This window comes from Dermacentor silvarum, chromosome 3 (assembly GCF_013339745.2).
Source record: "Dermacentor silvarum isolate Dsil-2018 chromosome 3, BIME_Dsil_1.4, whole genome shotgun sequence".
In the NCBI taxonomy this organism is placed as follows: domain Eukaryota; kingdom Metazoa; phylum Arthropoda; class Arachnida; order Ixodida; family Ixodidae; genus Dermacentor; species Dermacentor silvarum.
Genome location: NC_051156.1, coordinates 190,163,309 through 190,191,218, shown reverse-complemented (window position 1 = coordinate 190,191,218; position 27,910 = coordinate 190,163,309). Strand labels below are relative to the sequence as shown.

General features: G+C 46.8%; 1 protein-coding gene across 1 annotated transcript in view; it reads left to right on the top strand.

The window, feature by feature from the left end:
• LOC119446299 (uncharacterized) overlaps positions 1-27,910 on the top strand; it is a 394,554-nt gene that overhangs the window by 164,294 nt on the left and 202,350 nt on the right. Inside the window, 1 exon segment of the mRNA XM_049664068.1 lies at positions 1,103-1,204. Coding sequence (XP_049520025.1) covers positions 1,103-1,204 — 102 coding nt within the window.

The window sequence follows — 27,910 nt, the reverse complement described above, 5'->3', positions numbered from 1 at the left end:
TCCTATCTTAACGCAAACTGACATTTAGATGAGGTCTCCTTAGCGTGACTAAATGCATAAGCAAATTGAGAGAGGCGGCGAATAGCACGATCACTGGAAACGCGGGAACAAGCCGCTGAAGGTTGCGGTCGTTTCTTTCGGCCTATCGGCCTAAGTGGCATGCTGTTGCGACGAGCAATTGTAGTACCGCATACTGGAAGCGCGCTCGAACTGCCCACATCCCGTATCTCTTTCGTGAAACATATATCGCAAGTAGCATGGACGCAGAGTCGATTTAGATTCAACGTACGGCCAATGTAGATCCTAAGTAGTGCCAAGGAGGACTAATAAAGGGTTAACGTAACCTTCATTTCCGAAATTAAATTGTCGGGTTTGATGTCCCGAAAATAGTGCCTGGGTTACGAAGGACACCGTAGGGGATCGTGTGGGGTTCTAATTAATGTGCGCCCAGTTAATGCACCCGTCAAAATGTGGCCGCCCCGTCAAAATAGCTGGTATCGATCGGCCGGTATTGAACCTGCGACCTCATGCCCAGCAACGCTAAGCCACAGTCTATAAGCTGAGCTACTGCGGCTGAGCTACTGCGGCTACCAGCTGAGCTACTGCGGCTGATGACATGTGAATCAACTGGTACGGGTGGCGGGGTTCAGTGTGGAGCCGATGTAATTCCAATGTTGGGCGAACTGGTTCGACTCGAGACTTAAACTTACACTGATCTCGTTAACGGCGTTGCTGAGTTCGATTGTGAGTTGTCTGCGCCTTCGTTCACCTTTCGCACATGTGACTGTCGAATAGTACGGTAGTTGCAGTTAACCGAATTTCCTGTGCCGTTCTCTAACGCTAACTATACCGCTAACACTGCTGATAAAATTCGCGTACGCACACACTTTTTTGTTTCGTTCACACGGCGCTGAAATTCAATGGAAAATGCAGCGACGCAGATTTCTTACGTTCGTTTCTCAATGTCACATCAAATAGATGAACCAGTTTCTGCTAACTACCATGAGAAGTCTTACCAGGTCGAGTATTTTTTGCATCCACATACCTCGATCCTAAAACGCCGTTGTCTTTCTTTTTTTTCTCTCGACTGTTGTTGCTGCAGAACTGCCTGCTGTACCAGAACGTTGGGGAACTCCAGCATATGATAAAGCAGTCAGCGAAAGAAAGGCTTCAGCTGGAACGTCAAGTGGCTCACCTGCACCAAGTGAGTATACCCGTGTAGTATGTATACCCGTGTTCTCAATGGCTTGTCAAGTCACGCTCTACACAGAACATGCGAGGAAACAAATTTGATATTGAGCAGTGTGTAAAGGTTCCTGTCACGATACAATGGAAGCGAATTGCGACGCGCGGCGTTCCGGTGTCGATATTCATGGCACTATATGCTAGCACCAAATGTGCGCTTATTGTGACGACGTGTATGGCACAAGTGGTTTATTCGATACAAAAACCTTCTTTTCTGACTTCACATGGGTTTGGCGTATCTGGGATCTGGGTATCTTGTATCCACTTCCACACAAAAAAATGGTCCTTTCGTGCCTCCAGAGCGTCGTAGCGAGTCGCAAAAGGTATGAAAATGTATGTCTCAACGAGATGTAAAGCGAGAATTACTTGCCGAATAGATAAAATTAACGCTACTGGCATAATTAGCGCCAATAGAATTGAAAATTAACAACATTGCAGCATAGACGGCTTTGTCTCCAGGATCGCCGAAAGAAGATAGGTTTATTCAACTATCGACGCGAAAAAAGACAAGGTCGATGTAACTGCGCGTGAAATACGATACAACTTAAATACGAAACAAGTGAAAAATACACAGAAAATGACAGAATAGAAATATTTAATCAATATTTAATCATAGAATTGTTTGAACTACCATGTACATACGTCGAACTTGCCTTCTTTAGCATCTACACTCGGTTGATCCTATCGTTTATCATCATCATCATCATCATCATCATCATCATCATCATCATCATCATCATCATCATCATCATCATCATCATCATCATTCTAGTAAACATCTGCGCTTTTGTTCTACCGTTTGATTGGAAAGTCTGCCTTAGGTGCCCACGTTCTTTCAACGCCTGCCACAGATTAAAGCTGTTTTCTTTCCGTGCGTGCGATTTTAATTTCGAAGCCGTGATGTCGCACACTCGCACAGTCTGAGAAATGTACACGCACAAAAAAAAAAAAAAAGAAACGTCGAGGATGGCACGCCTGCCTGCATGCCTCTTACGCAATATTAATTTTCGTGCGCATTAAACCGTGTTTGCGGAAATCACGCGGTATTTATATTGCAACCACATCACCATCACAGAGCGCACGTCCCTGTATAAACCGTCAGGCGCGGGTGGCCTACAGAGAAAAAGCAACACTTGCCGCTTTACCGGAAAACCATGGTCAGCAGGTTATGGAAAAAAAAAAAACACGTTGCGAATACAGTCGAAGCGGTATTAGCAAAGGAAGAATACAGGGATTTGGAAAATCTAATCCCTTCGGGATTATTTGTAGTCAAAGGTAAAAATAGACGCCGATAACAACAACAAAGGCCGTCTCGGCTTCCGTATGGTAGCCTACTTTACAATGCCATAGTGAACAGCCTCCCGTATGGGACCGAAATATATCGCATGTTTTGTTGTTTGTGGTCCGAGTCCGGCTTTAAAGCGAAGCTTTCTTTACCTATTCCCCCACTTTGTGGAAGCTGACTGCTGTCTTGCCGAGTAAGCAACAACTTGTGTCACTGGGTACGTGGACTTCCTTGGCCGATCCCCCATAATGGGTATGGGTCACTGGTTGGGTACCTGAACAGATAAGAGGAACAAGTAGCAAGATGTGACGAAGTCAGCAAGGGAAAAATTGAAAAAGTCTGCTTAGGACAGGCGAAGAAGTCGGCCACAAAAGAAGCCGAGTGGAGAGAAAGAAGTCAATGGAAGAGAATGTGATCAGAACGTGCATTGATCGGGGAGCGTTTGAGCATACAGTGAAGTAAAGAAGAACTCGGCCTGCTAGAATCAATGCGCGTGATTCCTCTGTGGTCTCCAGACTCCGGCCGCTAAAAGCGCCGTGCATGTCCTCGCCGTACTGGAGCAGCTGATCGCTGCTCTTTACATAATTTAATTACTTTGCTTGGCACCTGTGCTGCTCACGCAGGAGAAGCCCATACACAAGCTTCTTCGCGGCGAGTTTTTGTGAACTTTCAATTGTATTCGTGACTCCGTCCATGCTCTGGAAGGTAGATGACACTTTTGAAGGACCTTCTTGGACTTTGTTGACAGCCATGAGGATGCTGAACTTGCCTTTACCGTTGTACATCCTTCTTCTATGTCATCATCACCCCTCATCATGTCCCCGTTCCCCCCTCACCCTGTGCAGAGTAGCAGGCTAGAGCATGCTAGCTCAGGCCGACCTCTGTGCCTTCCTTGAAATAAATTATCTCTCTATTATCTCTCGGCAACAGAAGCAGACGAGTGAAGTTAGGTGTGCGATAGAGAATGAACTTTGATCGTAAGGATAGCTGAGACGTCCTAAGCTGTAATATGAGGGCCAGTGGTGAATAACGCGAAGTGTAAATGTACAAAACACGACGCACGTAGCCTGAGAGTTGATAGTCCCAGCGAGAGTTTCTAGTTCGCTGGGCATCGGCTTGAAGGAGTGGCGTAGTCCGTGCCTCCAGTGACGTAAATGTCACGTGCCTCGTATGTGTCGCGTTCCTCATTGTCGCGAGACCAGGACAGCCCCGCAGTATAGGCGCCTGATCATCGGACAGGCACCGGTGTCGCACGTGTTGTACGTCACTGGTGATGACGTCACGTTCCGCTGTTGTTCCGCGTTGTCGAGGCGTTGCTTTTGAGGGTGACGTCGCGTATTTCTCGAAGAAGTGAACAAAATAGGATCAGAGCGTGCACGGGGCGAGAAGCATTGAGGCCAATGAAGAAGCAAAAGCGATGCATTTCAGTAAACTTTAAAGGAAAATGGGTGCTAATTTGAATTAACATCGACATACTGAAAAAAAAAAAAGAACAGTGCTGACAAAAGGTCTAGGAGAAGACAACATGGGCGATGGTCAATTCTTATTAGTCTTCTTGTACGTGGTCCTGTTGTCCGCTGTTCCTTTTTTTTTTTAGTACATCAAAGAAAGCTTCGTTTATCACCGGTTCCCGCACATGGGTGGGAACCGCTTATTATGTTTTTAAAAAAATTTTTGGTTATTAGCAAAATAGTGAACTACACATTGTGATTCTCTTCAGAAATCCCGCATTTGTCGCATTTCGCATAAAAGCTGGCCCAACTTGTACACGAGCGTGCGCTGCGTTGCCACACATCACCGCTGGTTATTAGCAAAATAGTGAACTACACATTGTGATTCTCTTCAGAAATCCCGCATTTGTCGCATTTCGCATAAAAGCTGGCCCAACTTGTACACGAGCGTGCGCTGCGTTGCCACACATCACCGCTCTGGTATCCCCCTGGTCACGGGACACCGACTTGCCCTTACATTAGGCAAAGCATGTTAGCCAACTTCTAGAACGCTCACGCCATCTTCTCCATTCACTGCGACCCGCTTGGCATTAACGAACGCAAACTCGGCTGTTCGGCCAACGGCATCGTAGTGGCGCAGCTCCGAATTCCATTACCGGCATGCGCCAATCGTTTAGTGTGGCGAAACGGCGGCAAGACCGGCGTTGGATAAGGACGGCAGATGTATGCGCCTCCCTGAAATGTATTTGCACAGTCTGTGGAGCGTCTACAAACGTCTAAGCAGTTACGATTTCTTGCACACATCTCTTCTTCAAGGGTGCAAGTTCAAGTTTATTTTAGTTATGGTACGGCCTTATTGCATTGAAACCATCAAAAGTTAGCTGTTACACAACTGGAAGCAGTCGAAATAAATTTAGGAAATGAGGTGGCAGATATATATACAAATGAAGACTTAGCAAAGCAGAGCGACTGTTCTTATACTTTTTATAGACAAAAGTTGTCGACTACTCTATTTCATTCGGTTTGATATGGGCCACAGACTTGAGAATTGCTTCTCCTTAGAAAGTATACAAAGTGAATTGAATGATCGAGTTTAATGTCCAAAAAACGGCACAGTGGGCTATGGCGGACACCGTTGTCTATGGCTCCGGGACAATTTTGCTACATATCTCTTTCCCCCTCCCCTGGTACAGGGTAGCCAAGGAGAGATGTTCTCTGATTAACCTCCCGGTCTTTCCTTTGCCTTTATCTCTCTCTTGACCACATTGAGCTCTTTAGCGCGCAACTAAGTACACGAGTGTTCTTTTTTTGGATTCTCCCCGTACCGGAATCAGGCCCATCGGGTACCGAACGCGTGACCTCGTGCTCAGGAGCAAGACGCCATAGTTATTGAGCCACCACGGCACACAAGTCGACAAAAAGTATACTCAACCAAAAGGTTTTGACGCCACAGGCTTTTCGTAAGCATTCTACAGAATTAGTCTACAGTCGGTAGTCGACAAAAAAGTTAGGTTCACGTGCTTTTAGTTAGCAATCCACAAAATTTGTCTACAGGCAGTTTATAAGTTCGCATGCTCTTCATAAGCAATCTAATGAATTAGAAAAAAGGAATACACTTCGTAAAGTTTCTGTAGACTCTACCAACACGTTTTATTGCGAGAGTAAATAGTGTACCAAAAGGGGTAAGTCGTTGCCAACGTGGGGTGGCGCGCGTACCGCTTTCCGGACTGTACATAGCATGCTCTGGCTCCAGTCCATTAGTCTTCTTATTCGCCGCTCCGGCCGGCGACCGCTGCACGGCATCCGACGTACACGTGAGCTTCGTGGTAGCCGGCAGTGTCACGCAAACACTCGCTGACGAAGGACTCGTATAGTCCTGTGGGAGCTGTTCTATAGTGACAGAAAAAAAAAGAAGTAAGCGCGTTTATAATGGACGTCGTATCCGGCTTTATAAGTATAGGAAAAATGTTTGGTTGTCTTTGCATAGTACGTACTTTTTATCTTCGACCATCAGGAGCAGCGCGCCGGACGTTTGCTGGCAATCTGTCGGGGAGGAAGAGAGACTGATTCTTCCCAGCTCTATAGGCGAAGATTAGGTTTGGTTTATTTTGTTTTGTTGTTGTTGTTGTTGTTGCGGGCGTCTAGTTAATGGCGTTGTCATTTCCGCGTCTAGAGCGCTCGAGTAAACATTCACACGCACGCGCACACATACAAACACGCGCGCATCTGCGCACGCAAGAAGGAAGGGAGAGGGATGCCTTTGATGGGAACCGAGGAGGTTCGCGTGGCTTCAGGCCTGGCACGCTACGCTTGACATAGCGTGAAAGGACGCGACCATACCATCAACACAAGCACGCAACTATACAAAGTCTGGCTAAGACCGTATTCTCACAAATAGACCATAATCTCTTTTTTTTTTCTTTTTTGTGCGCACAGCACGCGAGCTGTACTTCACCCCCAGACCGATAATATCTGTTCGAGACACTGCTGCTCATGGCGTATACTTAACTATACCTCCTTTAGGGACCTCCTCTGAAAGGGATATACAGCGGCAGTCATTCGGAACCTTACCTCCTGGGGACATTGGCGAGTCCGGCAGCTGTATGTTAGAGTGAAAGTGATTGGTCTATAGCTTCCAAAGCCCTCTATCGGATTTTACGAGTCGTCATGTTCTGTTATTGTGGAGTGCAATGAGTGCAGTGGGACCTGCTCAGTAATATGTCCACTCTGGCCAATCGCGTCCGGAAGAACAAGCTGGCTAACATGCAGTGTTAGCCAGTTGCGTTGCCACCCATATTTAGCTTTTAAGATATTTTTCTGGCATATAGAACCTCTTCGGCCAGCAGGGTTAACCAAAGGAGGTATTCTGTAAGTGTCCACCTAGTGGACATGCCCATTTCGTCTGCGGTTAAAGTGCTGATTGGCTGGGGGTGCCTGCCTCCTTGTCACGCATACCCCAGCGCAGCCAATCACAACAGCAAAATTCAGGCGTTATCTGGGTGATGCTCTTGAGATTTGATATGTTTATCGAAAGAAGGCCTAGCCTACAGTAACACGCAGACGACTCACCATTGTCACTGGCTTTGGTTGGCGTGGTTTCAGAGAGTATACGTGTGTCATAGGCAGCCTGTGTCGAAAGAGTATGGCGATCTAAACGAGGCAAGAGAAACGCAGAGCACCTAACGATTAATGTTGCAGGTTACCATGAACGTATCAAAATGAATGCGTGACCAACCGTACGACGAAACCAAAGTTCGTCAAAGAGCCTAAGACTCTCCCGAAGGGCTGAAATGTCGAGCGGCTCCGTTCGCGTCCATGGACGTCTTAGTCTTCCCGAAAGGATACTGGATTTTCAGAAGAGAGGAGTTTCGCCTACACAAGCATGGACCGATTGGTCCTTCAAGGGACGGCGCTTGGCAGTACTTGCTAATAGCCATCAATTTCTTGTTAATAAGAATGAACTTAGCTCCGTCATGCCGCCTTGTTCACCCCGCTTAACGGCGTCAGTGATAAGCGACACGCTTACGCCACATTTAACTCTATGGCATGTTTAGCCATACACATGTTTAAATATGATCAGCGCAGTTGCTGGCTTGCCTTAGATCCCTCTAGCTATAGCAACATCTTCATCCTCCTCAACCGAGTGTACAATTTAGATCAAAGCTAAGCATTTCAGACAGCGCACCATTAATCTAATCTAATCTCCCCTACGACATCATCGACAGGACGTCACTGAACGTTTGCGCAGGGCAGCTGTGGGCGATTGGGTCTTACGTCGTGGATTCCACTGAACTCCATCCGTCTGCATGGCTACGGACACTCTTACGAAACTGGCGCGCTCGTCGACATCAAGCATGACTCGAATTAGTTTCACTCTCAGTATAACACGTTTGCATCTAACCGGAGAGTAAAGGGGAAATGCCCTGTCGACGAAGTTGGAGAACCAACCGACGCGCGCCCGCCGTGGGTTTCAGGAGCCGGCGACCTTCAGCGCCGCACTGCTTATAGTCCGAGCCGTGAGCTAAATCGGGCTTATTGACAGACGGCGGCATGTATATGGCAACTACGCGGCAACCTGCCTAAGTGGCGAACACTCAAGCCAGCAATCCCACGCCGACGGCCGCCGATGGTACGGCACGTCTATAGCGTATATACGCTTACGCGATTGGCTTGGCTGCACAAGAGACTAAATTTGGCTCGCACACGACGAACGTGTGTCTCGAAGTCTGTTACGTAAACACTTTCAACGACGAGGAGATTCTTCTTGCTGTTAGGTTTGCAGACGTAGAGCGATCGCAGAGAAAAGAAAGACAAGCCCGACGCGGCTGACAGTTGTCGCAAGGAGAAGCACAACGCCTAACCGGCGCTGGAGAAACTAAGGTACAGTCGGTCCCAGAAGTTCACCGGACACAGAACCCGCGGCGAATGTGAACTTCTGCTTTGCTGTGGCACGGCGCTTCTGATTTGATTAATCACTGTCAAACTTGTGCGTAACGAATTACACGTAATTAACTACTTGTAATCACATTTTTTCGTAGTTTTGTTTTTGAATTATTTATAACATATTGTTTTTGCTCATTCACTGTAACCAGTCACTGTAACCAGTTACATTCACTGTAACCCAGTTACTTTTCTTTTTCGGTGACGAATTACATGTGACTAGCTACTTTATTGACGAGACGAGCTGTAACAGGCCACGCAGGTTTGAGTCCTTGAATTTGGTGGGACGTGCAATAGAACGCCCGCGATCGTTGGGAGGCAAACCCTGGCGCGCAGTATTTGTTTCCCCATCTTAACGCTCCTACGAGAAGTTTGGCCGACGAATTGATCCGGCGCTGCTGGATAGGAAATGACCCACTTTCGACGTCGATGCCAGAAAAATCGCCTACGGACTATTTCTTCAGCTTTTCATTGGCGCTACCGTGGGAGCGCCTTCGTTCAAGTCGCAGCACGAATGAGGCTTTATAGAGAACCCAGACGCGACAACCGCGGCACTGAGTAACCACCATGTTGTGCGCAATGTTTTCGTACGTTACAAGTTGCAACACAGTCATTCCCTCGAGCGCGCAAATCGAGCGAGTTTTCAGCGTCGCTGCCAGTGTCTTCTAAAGAAAACGAGGGAAGGTGATGGATGATAATTTTGATAAGCAGATGTTAAGATAAACAACGTGTAAAGGGGCTACAGAGGACACACTGAAAGAGCTAGGCCATATGTCCACTTACTACTTGGAAGAGAGCGAGAGAGAGGGGGAGAAAGGAAAAGGAAAGGCAGGGAGGTTAACCAGGTTGCACCTGGTTTGCTACCCTACACTGGGGGAGGTGGAAGCGGGGTTTGTACAGTGTTAATAAAGGTACAATGGGAGTAAAGAAAAGTAACGTAAATGTAATCAATTACGTTTTAGTAATGGCTCACTCACTTGCGTGAGGTAGTATAGTCAACCACTGTAGTCAACTACGTTTTTGAATGAAGTCATTGTAACTGAATCGGTAACTTTTTTTTATATTTAACGTGTACAAGTATGATCGCTATATCGGTCGCAAAAGTTACTGCTAATTGAAGCTTCGAATTCCAGGCTACGCGGCCAGACTGCGCGGGGTACATTGGGCTATTTTGCAATCAGCGTGTCCCGCAAACGTTTGTGACTCACTGCACAACGACTTGCTCTCGATGCGAAGTCCGGCGCATCTCGTTACAGACCCGCACTTAAGCCGACGGGACTCAACAACATTGTCTGAAATTCGTGTTGGACCCTGGCAACATCCGTCGCTGGCGCAGAAAGCCAATCATGCGCTAGTGCAGCTTTTAAAGAAAACACCGGCCTCGGTGACTGATTGTACTCCTGCTGTGCGTCCTACTGAGGGAGCGCCTTGCTCACTCTCTCCTTTTTTTTCTCTATCTCCACTTTCCCTTACTCGCAGTGTGGGTAGCAAACCGGACTCCTGTCTTGTTGATCTCCCTACGTTTCCTTCTCTTGCTTTCTCTCTCTCTCTCTTTCTCTGTATAAAGAAGTAAGACAGTGACTGAAGAATAAGTCGCAGATTGTGAAATATAAGAATAAATGAGAGCCGATGTGGCAGAAAGCAAATCCGTATTGACAAAACGCCCGTTCGTGCTGCGTTGCTCTTCTGCGCGTTTCTTTTATGCGATGCTGCTTCTCTGCCCAGCAGCACTGCGTTAAGGGCAAGCCTCCGAAGATGGCATAAGTAACTGACTCCGCCGCGCGGCCGTTATTGCATATTCCGCGCAACAGTCTCCACACGCCGAGTATTTTAAGCGTTATTGCTATTGTGGAAGGCTTCTCGATAAAGCTTTCACTTACGGCGTTATGGCTCCCAACAGTAAAGCTTCATTGAGCGCGTGCAGCTGGGGTTACAACATATGTCCACGGTGATGTCCGGTATGCTCATACAGTCATGTTGCAATGCACAGTGCGTTAGCAGAGTGGTTTAGAGGGAACTCTATGTAAAACCCTAGAGAGAGAATAGTTTAGTGATACGATATCTGGAGAGGTCTGCTTGAGGTTCATTCCTCTAGCCAGCTACTCCATGCTGAGGCAAGAAGAAATGAGAGAGAGAGAGCAAGGAGATGAAAGGCAGGGAGGTGAACCAGAAGAGCGTCCGGTTTGCTACCCTACACTAGGGGTAAGGTAAAGGGAGAATAGAAAGAGGAAAATAGGGGAGAGTGAGTACTGAGTACACGTGGGAAAAGGAGAGGATTATGGTGGGTGATGGTGATGACAGAAAGAATATGCAAAACACATAACAAGCGAGTCTACTCATAACCTAGTGTCCAGACCCGTACATGAAAAAAAGTTATGCGTGGCTCTGCTGTCGCAAACACCAGAAGCCTAGTAAAGTAGTGGCAAATCACACACTTAGTCTAACTTTTGATGGGCTTCCCCCATCTCCGCTGGTCTCTGGTGTTTGCGATCATTATAGCGAGGTTCTAGCAGCTCCGCTGTAAAAATATATATTTAAGGACTGGATGGCCTGAAGTCTAGATTTACGGGCACGCCAGGGGCCCAATATAACTTCCTCTGACACTGGTTGGATGTCGAGGTGCGTATGACCACCAATCAACTTCTGTCACTCTTCCTCATGCTGTGAGGGCAGCCACACGGCACATGTCCTATAGTCTCAGGCACATGGCACAACTCACAGTCTGGAGACTCGGTGCGTCGTGTTAACTGCACGTAACCACGCGTAAACCTTACACCCAACTCAAGTATGTGCCTAAGACTGGCGCAGCTGCGCTAAAGTTTTTGGTGGTAGCCTAAATGTTATGTTGTAGGGTCCGACCTCTGGAGTCGTTTGTGGCGATTTTCCGGATGACGCTTTTCTTTAGGCTTTTCGTATAAGACTTGAGGGAAGGCAGCTGGCGTGTCCGCTCTTGAAAATGGAATTCTAAGTAGTGGCTCTGAGTCTTTGGGTGGCCTTCTTCGCTTCGGCATCGGCCAGTTCATTGCCCTGTACACCACAGTGACCGGGAATGTATTGAAATGCAATGTGCTGGCCGTGCTCTTCCGCTAGCGGCTCATGCTTGCGCGCCGTGGAAGCGCAATGTCACTCGTGGGCATCTACTAAGGGCGTGGCAGTTGCGCTATTGGGCTGTTCAGTTTCTCCTTAGTGTGGGAAATTGGCCGCAACTCATTACGCCGTGAAAATTAGCAGCGTCAACTTCTTGCGTTTCTGGAAACGGTTGTGAGCTCCTCGGATGGTGCGCTTCAAGTCTTCCATTGTCATCAATCGCATGGCTGTTCTGGCTAAAGAGATCATTAGTCTAATTTCTACAGTTACTTGTATAATTGCTATATTGAGTCATTTTCAAATGCACGACTCTATGGTAAAAACAATCAAGAGGAAATAATTTATTCTCGTGTTCCCTGGTTTTATCGAATTTCTAAGAAATTTCGGGCAAAACCCGGTTTATTCAAGAGAGTTGTTTGAGGTCCACGGTATCGGCGGGTTTTCCTGCCGTCATACGCTTATATCCAAAAATAACTCCATACATCGCTATTCGCATTCTTTTATTATTATTTATTTATTTCCTTCCTTTTTTCAAAGTATTTCTTTTTCTTTGTCTGACTACAGCTTGCATGTTGCAATGCGCCAGCTATGCCGGCACTCAGTTTGCACATGCTGCAAAGGTGTACAGGGCACAACGACCTGCGACTCCGACTTGAATCTCCGTGCTATGTTTTAGCACGCCAGCAGAGTAGCCACGACGTCTCCGACAGGGCTGAAGTGCAATTACTCGTATTTACTACTACTACTACTACTACTACTACTAAACTACCACCGCCGCCACCGCCACGATGACTGCTACTACTACTACTGCTCCCACTTCTACCACTTCTACCACTGCTACTCCCCCCCTCCTCCTCATCCTCCTCCTCCTCCTCCTACTACTACTACTACTACTACTACTACTAGTACAACTACTACTACTACTGCTGCTGCTGCTCCTACTACTACCACCACTACCACCAACACCACACTACTACTACTGCTCCTACCACAACCCCGACTTCTACAACTGCTGCTACTACTGCTACTACTACTGCTGCTGCTGCTCCTACTACTACCACTACTACCACCACCACCACACTACTACTACTGCTCCTACCACAACCACGATTACTACTACTACTACTGCTGCTGCTGCTGCTAGTACTACCCTTACCACCACCACCACCACACTACTGCTACTATTGCTCCTACCACAACCCCGACTACTACTACTACTACTACTACTACTACTACTACTACTACTACTACTACTACTACTACTACTACTACTACTACTACTACTACTACTACTACTACTACTACTTCGACAGAATTTGCACTGTAGCTTCATACGCGCTGCATATCGTCTGCGATCTCCACATTTTCGGTCATCGAAAATTCTAAGATGGCGCTTCTCTCAATCGTTCATAGATCAACAGGTTGAACAACGAGCGTTGATTCCAGCGCCCCCTTTCCCTCTCTTTCTACCATACGATGGGGAGTGCGCGGAGCGGCAAACTTTTAGCAACACCAGCCTCATTTCCCTGCACAGAAGCAGATCTCGTGGTTCGAAATGAGCCGGCTGTACGACTGACCTACTTTCGCTCGCCAGAAAAGTGCGCAGTCGTTGTTTCCCAGCGTCTGCAGCCGCGAGTTTTCGTGTACGGTCCTGCGGGCGCGGCGACAACAGCTTTATTTTTTTTTCCTTCGGCGTCGGAATGCGCTCTCCTCCGCGCTTACGCTGCGCTTATCGCAAGAATCTGTGAAATGAGCGTGCCTACTACAGTCTACTAGTATAGAGACCAGGGTGCAAACCCAGAGTTCTGTGAGAAGCTTCGCTGGCCCGCGAGGCGAAGCCGGTGTCGTCGTATGCCCCGCGGTAGTGGATCAAGTGAGCATACGCAACAGGACCAGTGATAGAAAAAAAAAAGAAGTAATGAAAAAAAAAAGCGAGATCGGGAGAAAGTAAGTAAAAAAAACAAAAATAAAAACAAAACAATGAAAAAAATCGGATGACTCTCCAGCACCGCCAGAGCTCGGGTTATGGGGCCAGAACCCGCGACCGGGCCCGCGCGTCGTTGTAATCGATTTCCAGCGCTCTGAGCCGGTGCCACCGGCGCCTGGTAGAAGAAGAAAACAGAACGCCGAAAAAAGAAGAAGAAGAAGCGGAAAACGAAAGAGAGCGAGCAAATTATATAGGGAGCGCTGCCGTCGACCGGCGGCCACAATCCGCCATCTTACTTTTACGCCTCCTCGACTTCTCCCCTTCTTTCCCTACCATACCTCTATCGCGCAATAGAGGAAGAGGGCAGTGCGGGGGGAAAAAGGGGGAGGGAGCCTTGTCTTCCTCTCTCGCCCTCTTACAATCGAAGGCTAGCAGCGCCCCCTGGCCGAGAGGAAGAGAAGCGGCGCTCCCTGCCGCACGGCATCGCTACGAGCGCGGCGCGGAGGAGCCCAAACACGCAGGCAGGCAGGGAGGCAGGCACGCAGGCAGGGCCCCCCTCCCTCCCAGCAGCAGCAGCAGGCGGGAGCGCGCTGCGGCGGCGGCTTCTCCGCAAGTAGGTCGCGCTAGGACTAAATAGCACCGCGCGCGTGTGCGCACCGACCGACGACTCCCCTCTTCGCCCCGAACTGTGCAAGCCGAAGTTGAAGAAGCTGAAGTAGAAGAAGAAGTAGAGAAGAGGCTTTCTTTGCTGTTCCCTTTTCTTCCCCCACGGCTTGAATTAGGAGTTCCCGTGCACCGAGGTGGTGGTGTGCCCCTCCTTTTTCCCTCGCGTTTTCCCCGTGCTCCCGAGTGCTTGTGTGTGGTGTGCGCGCCCTCTAGAACGTCGACCGACACCGCCACCTTCAACCGTCTTCGTCGGCCGCCGCTGCCGGCATATAGACCGCCCGCCCGGCTTCTTCCTCCCGTTAGCGTAGTGTGCGAGCACCGTCGACGCTGGCTTCTCGAGCGCCGCTGCGAAGCTTCGTCTCACCCCCGAAGAAAAAACACAGAGGCTGCACTCCCTGAATCATACTCGTCGTCGTCGTCGTCTCTGTCTGTCGAGTACGAGAGTTTCGTATCTCATCTCTCGTCGCACGCCCCGCTACCGAAAATCGACCCCTCCCCCTCCATCCCGCTCCCCTGCGAGAGGCTTCTGCTGCTGCTGCCGCTGCCGCTGCTTCGGTGAGTGGTGCATGGAGTTCCGCTGGTTCACTGGGAGCTGGTTGTAGCGTATACTGTGCGGGAATGCGTTGAAAGAGGACGCGTGCTTGGGGCGTCCCGAGTTCAACGCTTTCCGTTTTTTTTAGTGTTCCCGAAAAGGGAATGAATCAGGGGAAATCTTTAGGAGAACGTAGAACACAGCACGAGCGTGCTTATTAGCCGAAACTAGTAGGATTCGCTCGGAGTGCATGCATGCGGATGCAGGATATACTACACAAGTCGGGCGAACCAGCGTGTCCTGGATTGCGCCCATCGGCTTCTCGTTCCGAAAGTGAATGCATTTAGAACGGCGCGTAAAATTTTAATAAGGTAACTGCCAGACCGAAGCATGCTTTGCGCCGGCCCGCGTGTCTCTTTTTGCAGGAATACGCAACGGGGATGACTTATTCGCGCGTTGTAGTTCTAATTCATCCACTTATATAGAGGCGTTACGCTTCGAAACCGGCGTGGTGTACGTATGTGAAGCCCCTTCGTCTTTGTTGAAGCGGTATTAGTATTTGCAAAGAGAGCGTGAAGATATACCATTCTGATTTCTTGTTGACCTCGTAGACGACTCCTTGCTCGCCGAGCAAGCAAGAAAAAAAAAGAATGAAAGGGAATGGTTGTTCCTCGTGCCGGCAGCATTGTGTCGCCTGGAACGAGCGGCCCCAAAGGCCTGATCGATTCAACGAGCAACCATGCCTTGAACGTCGAGCCACGCCGCCGCGCCAAACCGCCGGCAGGCCTTTTCTTCTGCGTTTCTCGGGTGTATATCTATTTTTTTTCCTCGCTGGTTTCTTTCAGGGCATCTCTTTCACTCTGCCTCGCGCGCGCGTCCGCCCTTTATATAACGCGCATTCTCTTCTCCCCGGTGCTTGTTCACCGAGGGCAAAACTTTGTCAGAGTTTTCCAAGTCCTCCCGCCACACCTTCCCTCACCGCCGCCGCTGTAAAATTGAGCAAAGTTTGCCTCGTCACGCTTGCACAGGCACCGTTACGCAACGCTGACGCACCCGCACTACGTGGCGCCCCCCAGTATACGTGTCCCCATTAGTCATTATCGCGCCGGCCGAGCTTCTCGTGCGGGCCCGTGGTCCGCGTATACTGCGAACGCATCCCGCCAGCACAAGCGGATCATGTTTTGTATATAGAGCGGGTCGCCTTCCCCGCAACACCGCGGTGTATGCGCTCTCTCGCAATACAGTGCTTCGCTTCATCTTTCGCGAGCGCGCGTGTTTTGTGCCTGGATGCGAGAGATCGAGTTCTTGGAGGGGGTGAAGGCCAAATAAATGCTTAGACGGCAACGGGTTAGAAAAAAACTTGGAGGACGCTTAAGCTTCGCCCTTTAAGAGTAGAACGCGATCGCGTTATTGGGACACGTTCGCATCGCATCGTTCGCATACGGCAAGTAGGCTTCATTCACTGCAACACCGAACGTGGAAAAGCCAGCTTACAAAGACCAATCTTACACCGATCCCCTTAAAGTCGGCTTCATTTTTAAACTGAATTGCATTGCTGAAAAGACGTCTTTCCAAGGGCAATATAAGTGGTTTTATATTAAAATGTCAAGGCCCTAGCACCTTTTTTAATTATTTTATTAATTGTTTGCTATTGCCCCGACGCGCGCAGGTCTGGCAGAAATGCTGGAAAAGGGGTTTGTGTTTGAGTTTCCTCGTAGCAGAATTAGGTTTTCTCGTACATTCAAATTACAATCCGACGCCGATTCGTAAACAATCCGACGGCGAATACGACGCCGAATGATCAAGTCGTACTTTACCATTTTGCTGACGGATTTCACTGCGATAAATTCAATTTTTGTTCACCAAAACCTTGCAACACGTGTAGGGCCTGCGCGGTCGATGTGGTTGGATGATTTTCTGACCGCGTTTCTTTGACTTCATCTTTTTCTACATTCTGCCCCGCTCAAGGAGCAGTGGACATCTCCAGGTGATGCAGAACTTGAACGAGTTGCTGAAGACTTTCCCGCCTTGAATTTTGATGCAGCAAGCTCGCAACAATGTATCGTGGCAAAGATATTCTTGCAGTCCTCGAGTGAGTGGCCAAAAACGTCGAGAATTTCTGCCGTCTGGCTCTAATATGACGTCGTGCATTTTCACGATTCCATGATGGCAAAGCTTTTCATTGTTTTAAATTTGAGAACCTCTAACTTTTGCTGGCTCAGTCTGCCCGATTCTTAGCTGAACCCCCATAGTGGGTACTCGCCACATATCTAAAATCATCATAACAGTATTGTCGTGCCGTTCTTAATAATAATAATAATAATAATAATAATAATAATAATAATAATAATAATAATAATAATAATAATAATAATAATAATAATAATAATAATAATAATAATAATCATAAACTTTCTGCCCAACTCCTCACCTGATTGCCCACAACAGAAATCTGAACATAATCTAGATTCGTATGTTACACTTCTGGAATACCATGCATGTGTCATCCTTATTGTTAGCTCAGGCTTGGCGGTAAGCCAGAAAAGATGCAGAAACGAAAAAAAAAAATGGTTGGCGGATGGCATGGAATTTCCGAAACAACTCTATATGACGTCATGATTTTTGATAGCAGCGTGCTGCATGGTTGTGTGTCGTTACAGAAGGCATGGTTTTTGTTTTTAAGCGTGGTAGCCAGACACTAGACCTCGCGACTTTTCGAATGTTCTTCTTCTTCCTGGGGTTTTACAAGCCAAAACCAGTTCTGATTATGAGGCACGCCGTAGTGGAGGGCTCCGGATTAGTTTTGACCACCTGGGGTTCTTTAACGTGCACTACAACGCAAGCACACGGGCGTTTTTGCATTTCGCCTCCATCGAAATGCGGCCGCCTCGGCCGGGCTTCGATCCCGCCACCTCGTGCTCAGCAGCGCAACGCCTTAGCTGACTGAGCCACGGCGGCGGGTGACTTTTCGAATGTTTGCCTCCACGAAAATGGATAAAATACGCTATATTGCAACGAAATCAATGACGTCGCGCTGATGTACATTCACATCGTGTCTGAGGCGCTAAGTTCAAAACAGAAAGTTAGGCACTCATTCTCTCCGTTAATATTGAATATTGTTTGTGACAAGCAAATGCGAAAAACCTGTGAACACAGACCCTAACAATCTATGCTGTTATGGTGTCACTTTAAATGCAAACAAATTTCGGAACATTCACTTCGCAAAACTTGGCTCGCAATGCACAGTTCTTTTCTTGTCTTTTAGAAGCTTGACTCTCGGATGCACCCGCTGGAATGTTTGATTAGCCATCCAGATTTTCATTGTTGATTCATTGTTCTTCCCTTTTTTTTTACCCATTTATTTAACATATGTCACTCGATACATTCGACGTTCGCCTGACGACATGCAAATTTATCCATTGGAAAGCTCCTTGCTTTTCATTGTTATCATCTTTTTTTTTCACTATTAATTTCTTTTATAGATTTTTTTTATCATCCATTGACGTTGTGGCCCAGCACCCAGTGAGCCTTTTTTCGCGAGAGTTCGCGATTTTGCCATTGTGTTGCATAACGACATCACGCGAGTTCCTCAAAACAATATTGCAAGAACAAGTATCTCTCTCTTACGTGATCGTAGCGTGCAAAGAGGCGCAATCACGTTTGTAAGGATCACGCAGGCCAGTGGCAGATAACAAGCGCACAATATACCACGTCAACCCAATCGGTTGTGCTACGCTTGCCAACAGATCGAACACGTGCTCGCCTTCTCGTCGGTTTTCGTTCTTAACGCGAGGCCAGCACGTGCCTTGCACAAAAGGGCGTCACGCAAGCGCTCTTTGCGTTCGGGAAAAAAAAAAGCGGCCGATGGTGGTTGCAGGCGCAACGTCGTGGATTATTGCACGTGTTGATGGGTGGATACAAATACAACCTACATAATGGGAGTGATGAAACGCGAGGGAAACTGAGGTGATGCTAAGATACATCAAGTTCTGCGATATGGACGTGTCCGAGAGGCTCCGACAAAGCCTGATGGCAAGGGTTGAAACTTGGGCGAGTTGGTGACGGTTCATTTTGATGGTATAATCGCATCGCATACATGCTAAAAAAAAAAAAAAACGGACAGACAGACGGAAAGAGCGCTGTTTAGCTCTGCTTGTCTACTGACTTCGCTGCAGACGTCATTTCTGATGCATCTCTTTAGAGGGCAAGACTTTTGTGTAGCTATGGGTATACACTGTAGAAGCGATAGCATTCTGTCTTAACATATATGCTATAGGTTGAGGCATCGCGTATTGAAGTCGAGAAGCTGTAGTCCGTGTGGAACGCGTGCAACTCTCTGCACGCGGCCACAGACGCGCCGATTACACCATTGAAACACATTGATTACACCATGGTGAAGCTACGAAGCGAGCCAAAATTGTCGGCTTAGCCCTAGAGCTTCGTATACAGGCCCCGCATCTTGCCGGTATACTTTATTTTGAGGCGGAAAGCTGGTCTAGTTGGAACTTTAGACACTGTGATATTGCGGCCTGGTGCTCCGGAAGGAATACGAGAATGTTGAAGTGCCCTAAGACAGGCAGCGAGAGTTGAAAGACGTAGCTGGTTTATATACAGGAGAGTACACTAAAGCCATCGGCGCGCACAGTGTTGGTAGTTGACGTGGGTAATTGAAAATAATAGAAAACCGAAACCGAAACTGATAATACAATAGGCATTTGGGACATTTCCATCTCTTCGAAGAAAAACAAAGTCTGCAATCTGTCCCGCTGTATTATTACTTTCATGAGGTGTTCCTTTTATCCTCTTAAGGCCCCGCAAATGTCTCAAACGATGGCATTTTCCCCGCGCCTTAGCACCTCTATCTTAGAAGCTTCTGATTCTACCAGTTGTCAAACGGCAGCCCTTTAAAGAGGAAATAAGGAGACGCGGTGCTTAACCCGAGAGAGAGAGAGAGAGAAATATAAGAGAGGGAGGTCAACCAGACGCACGTCCGGTTTGCTACCCTGCACTGGGGGAAGAGGGTATAGGATGACAAGAGAGAGAGAGACGAGATAGAGAGAGCACAGTTTCGAGCACACTTGAAAATTCGCCCCGAATCTACACATGGTTGCCAAGACCTGTCAACTTGAGGTACTGCAACAACGCTTTCGTGGCCCGAATACGAATTGATTTTTCCTGCTGGAACGTCACGTCGACGCACCGGAGTCTTCATCCACACTGATCTTTGTGAGGGCTGTTTTCCATTGGCCGACCGCCTTCATTAGTGATATGTGCAACACGATTGGCGCGAACCTGCTCGTACGAAAAAGTTTGAGCCTAAGAACATTTTGTAAATGCTAGCCCATGTGCGTTAGTGTACCTGGTGCACTCTCACGTGGGTAGAATGAGCGCGCGTTACCTCAATCGCAAGTGCGATTTGGAATTGAGATTACTTAATAGCTGCCGGAAAGCTGGCATTGGGGCACATGAAGTAACTACAAATGAAGCACTAGAGGAACATGTGAATGTCATTCGAAGTACTAGAGGCCCAGAACAAAATGCGCTTCGAAAGAACAGCTGAGAAATATGAAGAAAAATAGATGGGCAGCAAAGTTTCTTAGGCACATAAATAGCGAAAGCGTTGACTCACGTTGGAGAAAAACAGAAAACTGACCAGTAAATATTACGTCAACAGCGTGCACAGTGACAAGAAAAAAGGTGTTAAACTTAAGTTTGAGATGCAGAAGTGACGTACGTGTGATAGGCCCGATGGAGAAGCCGGCGATGGAAGTGTATTGACTAAAAAATAACGAAATCGAAAAGGAAAACTTTTAGGACAATTCGAAGGACAGCGCAGTGCTTTTCGAAGCCAGATCAGGATGTCAGAGAACATGATGTTATAGGAGAAAATTTTTCCGACGATGGCTACACATGTGTAGTGAGCGCAAATAACACAGAGACCAAAGGTACGTATCTTATTTGCATGTTGCTCTATCTATTCAGAGATAAGGTGGGACGCATGCAGTTACCGTGCCCGATGCCTTAGTCGTGAGAATGGTAAATTAATCTGCGGTGTAGGATAGTAAAAGACGGCTGAAGCACTGGTATCGTAAACGCAGCTAACATAAAGAATGAAAAGACGTAACTTTTTGAGGGCGATTAGTTTCTGTCAGGATCGATGGTTTGTTAATGGGCTCAGGATCGATAGTTTGTTAATGGTTTGTTAACACGCGCTTCAATTGCCAATCATAAGCTCACAAGAAATGTAAAAATAACTAGCTTTAGGGCATCCTCCGTTTCAAAGAGGATGTGCTTACAAACATTATTATAAAAGTATCCCTGTGTTAATATTGACTTCCTCTTACTTTCATTAGAATATCTGTTGAGATGCAATTGAATGATCATCACCATCCTATCTTTATGTGCACTGCATAACGAAGGCCTCTCCCAACGATCCCTAATTACCCCTGCCTTGCGCTACCTGATTCCAACTTGCGCCTGCGAATTTCATAATTTTGTCACCCCACATAATTTCCTGCCTTCCTCGACTGCGATTCCCTTCCCTTGACACCCATTCTGAAACTCTAATGGCACACCGGTTATATATACCCTGCGCATTACGTAGCCTGCCCAGCTCCATTTTTTTTCCTCCTGATGTCAACTAGAATATCGGCTATCCCCGTTTGCTCTCTGATCCACACCGCTCTCTTTCTGTCTCTTACCGCTAGGCCTAACATTTTCCGTTCCATCGTTCTTTGTGCGGTCCTTAACTTGTTCTCGAGCTTCTTTGTTAAACTCGAAGTTTCTTCCCCGTGTGTTAGCACCGGTAGAATGCAATGATTGTGCACTTCCCTTTTCAACGACACTGATGAGCTCCCAGTCAGGATTTGCTAATGCCCGCCGTATGTATTCCAACCCATTTTTATTCTTCTGTAAGGTTCCTTCCCACAATCAGAGTGTCCTGTGAGTAATTCCCGTAGATAAACTTACTCCTGCATTGACTCTAGAGCCAGATTGGTGATCCTGACTTCTTCCCTTGCCAGGCTATTGAACATTATCATTGCCTTCTGCATATTAATCTTTAACCCTACTTTTACACTTTCTTTTACCTTATTTTTTATAAGGGATATGCTCGTAAATCCATCATTCATCCGTCCATCTGGGATGTTACCCCGGGACTAGTGATGCCACTGATACGAGTTTCCTAAGGGGCTCTGGTAGCTACTACAGTAAATCCCGGGATGTGTGAATTTCGGCTACGGCTTGTGTGTGGCTTGACCTAAAACATGGTCCAGCGGCAGCGAAACGCCCAAACCGCTGGACGAGTGCTTCGGTTTCATTTTACGTTTGCATGAGGCAGTTTATGAGTTGCTAACGCTTATGGGGCTGATGACGCTGAGGTAATTGTTTTGATAATTTGATATGGCCATAAGAGTTTTGCATCGAAGAAACAGGGGGAGACAGAAATGAGTTTTGGGTGGCCAGCTAAGCAAGCGTATACTCCTATGTGTCTGCTCACAGCGTGCCCCCCTACTCTGTATATGGTTGTGAAAGTTCTTTGTTGATCCTTCTGCCTCGTTTATTCAGGGGACCGGTTGCGAAAGTCTCAGCGCTAAACTCCGACGATAATTAGTTATCGTGCCGTAGCGCGGCAGAGGCGTGCAGCTATATGGTTGCACGCCGTTGCGTACGTGTTTTTTTTTTTTTTTGTTATCTTCGTATGCGACGACTAGGTTGCGTTTTTTTTTACTATTTTGAAATGGAGACCGATGTTGTCACTCTTTCGTATTATGCGCTGTTTGTCCTGCGTATTAAAGTGTTTGTTCAAAAACGTGCGTTCATTTCAAACAAAAGTTAGTTGCAAGTTGGCACGTGAGCTGTGCCCACGGTCGCACCTTTATTAAAGTAGCGCATCTTGTTTTGTATTGTTTCGTTTTGCGCCGCACATATTTGCACAAGCTTTGAAAACGGACGAAGAGTTTAGTCGCATGTCCGCTTGGAAGGGTATACTTGTCTCTATAATTTTGTTCTATATGACATTTGGAAGTCAACAGGTGATTCTGCTCCGCAAGAGCCCGAGTTTAACTAAAACCAACCATCGTAAACCTTTACCCGGCGTTGATCTAGCTTTATAGTGAACTCAGCGCAATGTAAACAGGCTAGCGGTAAGCCAACGAGAACGTTTATTCAAACCGGTATCCCTGTATGCGCTCGGGAAGAAGCTTGCGCCTGCGTCATAATCGTCCCGGATAGCCGAAGGATTACCGTGGCTAACGCGAACGCCTATTTGTGTGAACGTTTCGAGAACGAAGTTTCTCGATCGCGTTATACCGCTGCGAACGCGTTAGAATGCAAACAAGATCTTCCCACGTCCGCCTAACTCAAGTTCGTTTCGTAACAGATTGCATCGCTTCGTGCGACTCGGCCCGACAGAACCGTCTTCGCAGTTGGGATTGAATTCCGCGCGTCGAGTTTCCAAAAACCCGCTTATATATATATATATATATAGCTCGAAGCTCGGACGCTCAGGCAGGCCAGATCACGTTCGTGGAGGACAGGCTGAATACAGATCGCCGTTGAGTGTGCTGTGCGGGGAAGCCATCTGCGAAGGAGCAGAATAGAAGAAGAAGCAAAGGATTATTTTTCAGCATCGGAAAACGGCTAGTGGAAAGTTTGGAGCTTTGCGTTAGGGTGTAGTGGCTGAGCGTTATTTAGGCACCGCATTTGCGAGTGAGTTGCAGATTTCTTGCAACACCTCTCGACGCTTTCACAGTATTTCGATGTGGGCAGCAGCCTAATTAGATTATTTTGATTCGTGTTTGTTGTAGCATTCGGTGCAACTTTTCTTTTTTTGTGTTACATCGCGTTTTCTGTTTCAGGCTTACTTGAACAATACGTCATTCGTATTTGTGCATGCTTACTAGCCTAGCGTTACAGCATAGCGTTATTGAAGTCCCATTACTTTACGCTGATGCATAGGGCGCCTCTTTGTCCAGCCTATTCCACCGTTTCCATTATTCTTCCTCCCTGTTATTGGCTAACCGTGTTTGTGTCTCCGAGAGGTGTTTGTGTGTTTGTGCATGTTATATGCATGGAGGAAGGGGTTGCGATGATGTCTCTGTGGCGCCTTGAGAGAGCCGGCTCTAACGTGAGCTATCTTCGCATCTATTCGTTATTAAACAACAAATAAAACCCCCAAGGACGCGACTCTGTGTCTACACAGAAACGTATAGGCTGTGTCCTAGATGCGAAGAATACTGTTACCGTCGTCTTGATCACTGGAGACTCGGCGAAGTGCATCGACGGCGTTGAAAACACGATAAGGTGCAGCGCCCGATGCGACCGTATACCTATAGCAGAGCCACTGCGTCACGAATAATTTAAAGATTTATGTGTATAGTCGTCTCTTCTTTCGATATTGTCTACTAACGCTATACGTTACTGGCGACGAGAATGTTATTGTAGCACGTACTATCACCGATACTGTTATGATGCTATAATGCTACGTATTCCCGACAACCGTACGTTCAGGCGGCCTATATCCTGTGTTGCCTACGGTCTCAGCTTCGCTTTGTCTGTTGCCGCAATTCGCCGGACGCTGGTGACGTAGCAGAGCCACGTGCGTTCTTGCTTTCCGACGCTGAACTTGCAGCACGTACGACCTCAGAATGCATGGTCAATATGGTAGATGTGAAGTCTTACGGTTCTTTCGCCTCTTACGATTATGGCCGTTGGTGTGTATTATACGAACTAACGTTTCTGGGTTGCAGGGCAAATGTTAGCTGACAGACTGCTCTTGCGCAATAAGCTTATAATATGCATTAAGTTCATGTTTTTTAGTTGTCATTAGGCCCCAATAGAAGGAATTACATAGGGGGGGGGGGGACTAATATTTGACATAATTTGGCATAATATCGGCATTTTGACATAATAAAAATGCAGGAGAATTGCAAGTAAACAAGGCAAGAACAAATAAGATGACAATTCTTCTAAAGAGGACGCTTAACTGATTCAAATAAAGTCGAAAATTTGTAACTCGCGCCGCATTCGTCGTTGATGAGTGTTTACCTGGGATGTTAGATTGTCTTGCTTTCAAATATGCGGAAATAAACAAGCAATCTTTCTTTACGTGTTTAAGTTGAGGCATATTCACATCGGGGCGTCAGTAGAAGAAGCGTCGAGTGGCTAGACTGAGCATTTTCTGTTGTTAATTAGTTGATAACAATTCTTGAAAGTGGCGACCACTGAATTCCTCCTCGCATAATATGAATAGGGCATAATTAATCAACAACAATATTAAATACTTGAAGACAGCATTCATACATGCTGTAGTAACACGTGATTGTTTCTCACAAAGGAAACTCATCAGAGCGTTTAAGTTAATGATAGTTCGAAAAGTTTGGGTGCTTCCTAATCGTGCTGCTTGCGCATGCGCAATATTTCGTGTCTCTTTGTTTATATAATTCGCTACGCGCTGTTTATTTAACCAGTAAAAAAAAAAGCGCAATAAAAAGTAAGGACACTGAAATTAGCTACTGTGGCATGCTCGGGTTCTTTGATTACATTGAGAAAAAAAAATGGCGTCCTTATGATGGCACTGAGCTAGGTACGTAATAACGCTGACGGGAATGCGGATAGCATTAGTAAGTTGCGAAAGCGCGATAATGTGTTTCACAATCGAGTCGCTTAACCACTCTCTTTGATGATAATTGTTGCCTAATGATGAATATTGATGTCATAGCCTCTCCTCCGTTTTCCGATTGCGCCAGTAACACGGAGTATGAAAACTATAATTGCTGCTCTTGAGAATGCCCCGCTCCGAAAGAATAAATCCGTAACGATCAGGGTATAACAATGGAAAGAAAATCCGCACGACGACCTCAATTGCGAAACCGCTGTGCCTGTTTCTTTTGCTTTCAGAGAAGGGCTCAGAGTTCTTGACTTGAAACAGGATTAACAAGTCATTAAAGAGAATGACCTGTTGGTTTTAAAGTAGCGCCTAATTGATTACGCGCAACTCCGTGGGAGCCAAACCGTAAGGCGCGCAATTACTTATCGCGCGCTTCTCAGCTTTCCGTCAAAAAAACATTATGGTGACCGGCCAAAGTGGCCTGTTAAATTCGTATTTACCGATTTTATCGCAATGCACATGCAGCCGTATGAGCCTGCCTTGTTATCGCAATTATCCGCGGTGGTTATTAGTTAGCATGCTTTCAGCAAACTGGACAAAGTCTAATTAACCGCCCTGCCTTTCCCTCCCATCCCCCCTTTCTCTCTTTCGCGTAATTAATCCGTGATGTTGCCGCGACTGCGACCCACTTCATTAGCAATTGAGATACACGCCAGCGAAGAGTCGCATAACTTAAAGGCTTAATTTAAAGGGACGCTGAACGTATTACATAATGTCATTTTATAACAGTAGAATTATTGTTAAAGATCCTATACTCATCATTTTCTTCAAAACAGGTCGCTTATTACTACAGAAAGGAAAAACTTAGCTGTCTTTTCTTTCTTTCTTTCTGTCTTTTTTTTTTTTTTCAGGCGCGTGCCTTCGCAACGCCTCCTAGATACCACAAGGCCCGTGCACTTCGATCTGTGACGTCATTCGGTCCAAGTAGCTTGATGTCATAAAGCAGAGTGCACAGGCCTGCTATCTAGGAGGCGTTTGATATTCGACGGATGAGGAAAAAGCTTTATTTAGGGCCACCACTAAGGCCCAGTATAGAGAAGAGCGCTTGCTCCGGACCCGCTGTTATCGCGTTCAACGGGGATCTGCGATTCTGCGGCGCCAGCTCTCTTCCATCCGCTTGCGTCAGCCACTGCCGCATCACGGCGTTCTCTTTCCCGATATGTATAGTGCTGGTCCTTCCATGGTCTTTTGCGGTACTTTACACAAAATTTCAGTAGTGGCTATCGATAGGTATTGTCGGCATAAGTTGTGCCCCGACTATATAAGTGCCACGAACAATCAACGAAATTCAAGCTGACTTGAAAGAACCCGCTCATTTTCAGCAATGTTACGGATCCGTTTTGCCGACTTCCCTTATACTTTCTTAAAGGGTAACAGCGCACAAAGGCGGGTACAGAGTGGAGAACAACAGGGACAAAGCGCTAGACTACAACTGATGCTTTATTGGTTGCGCTTTATTGGTTTATTGTCCCTTATACTTTCATTGGGGTTATCGACTATAGGAGCTGTTCACCTTGGATACATGCCTGACGATTAGGGTATGGTTGGGCACAAAAATCACACTCCCATACTCGGACCTGTGTTTGTGCCGTACAGCAATCTTCGATCACGGTGTACGGGCGAAGCGCGCGCGTGACAGCGGTACGGAAAATATTCCGGCAATCTTATTCGCGTTGTTTTAGCTGCAGGCAAGCGAAAACAGAAACATCTTATTTACTACGGCGCTTTACATAAAACACATAAAATATACTGCTAATTATTCAATTTCATGTTGTTGTTTTTTTTTACGCTGTGCTCTTGCACAGTTTAGCAAATGCAAAACCGTGGCAAAGCAGCGAGCTACGCTGATTCAGCAACTGCTCCAAGAAAGTGAAAACGCTGTCAAACTCTGCCTGACTTTTTGGTGCAGTGACACCAGTGCGCAAGCTCCATCCTTGTAGTTTTTCCTTCATTGCCGCTAAAAGTTGTCTCTGTCTTTAGCTTCCACTATGCTGTACGCATTTAGTATAGGGGCATACAAGATTCGCCGGCTTGGTGCTGCTTCTTTATCTGTGCTTAGTGGAAAATTTAGATCGCCTTCGGAATAACGTTGTATATATTTCACTGCACGATAAAGGGATGAAAGAGAGAGAGAGGGTGAGATTAGTGCTCATCGCACGGTTAAAAGCGGCAGCGAGCATGTTGTGCACGACAATACCAAGAACGGTTACGCTTTTTCAACGTGTCGCGAGCAATCTGACGTTCTCTTCTCGCCATGTACTGTTTTTTTTTTTAATTATACACTATCATCCAGATATATAACACGCCGTTCTTCTTCTTCGTGCTTGGCTATTTGACAGCCCTTGGAGTTTAATGATGAGCATCATATTACAAAGTTGTTTCGACCATAGCACAATACAATAATACAAAGACGGATTCTTCGGTTCTGATGCACTGCAGTCAATGTACGGGGGCATGTGGCTCTGCCAAGCTGTCGTTTCCGACAGGTTTTACTGCTTGTCCCGATTGTCAATGATGCAGTGATTATTATTATTATTATTATTATTATTATTATTATTATTATTATTATTATTATTATTATTATTATTATTATTATTATTATTATTAT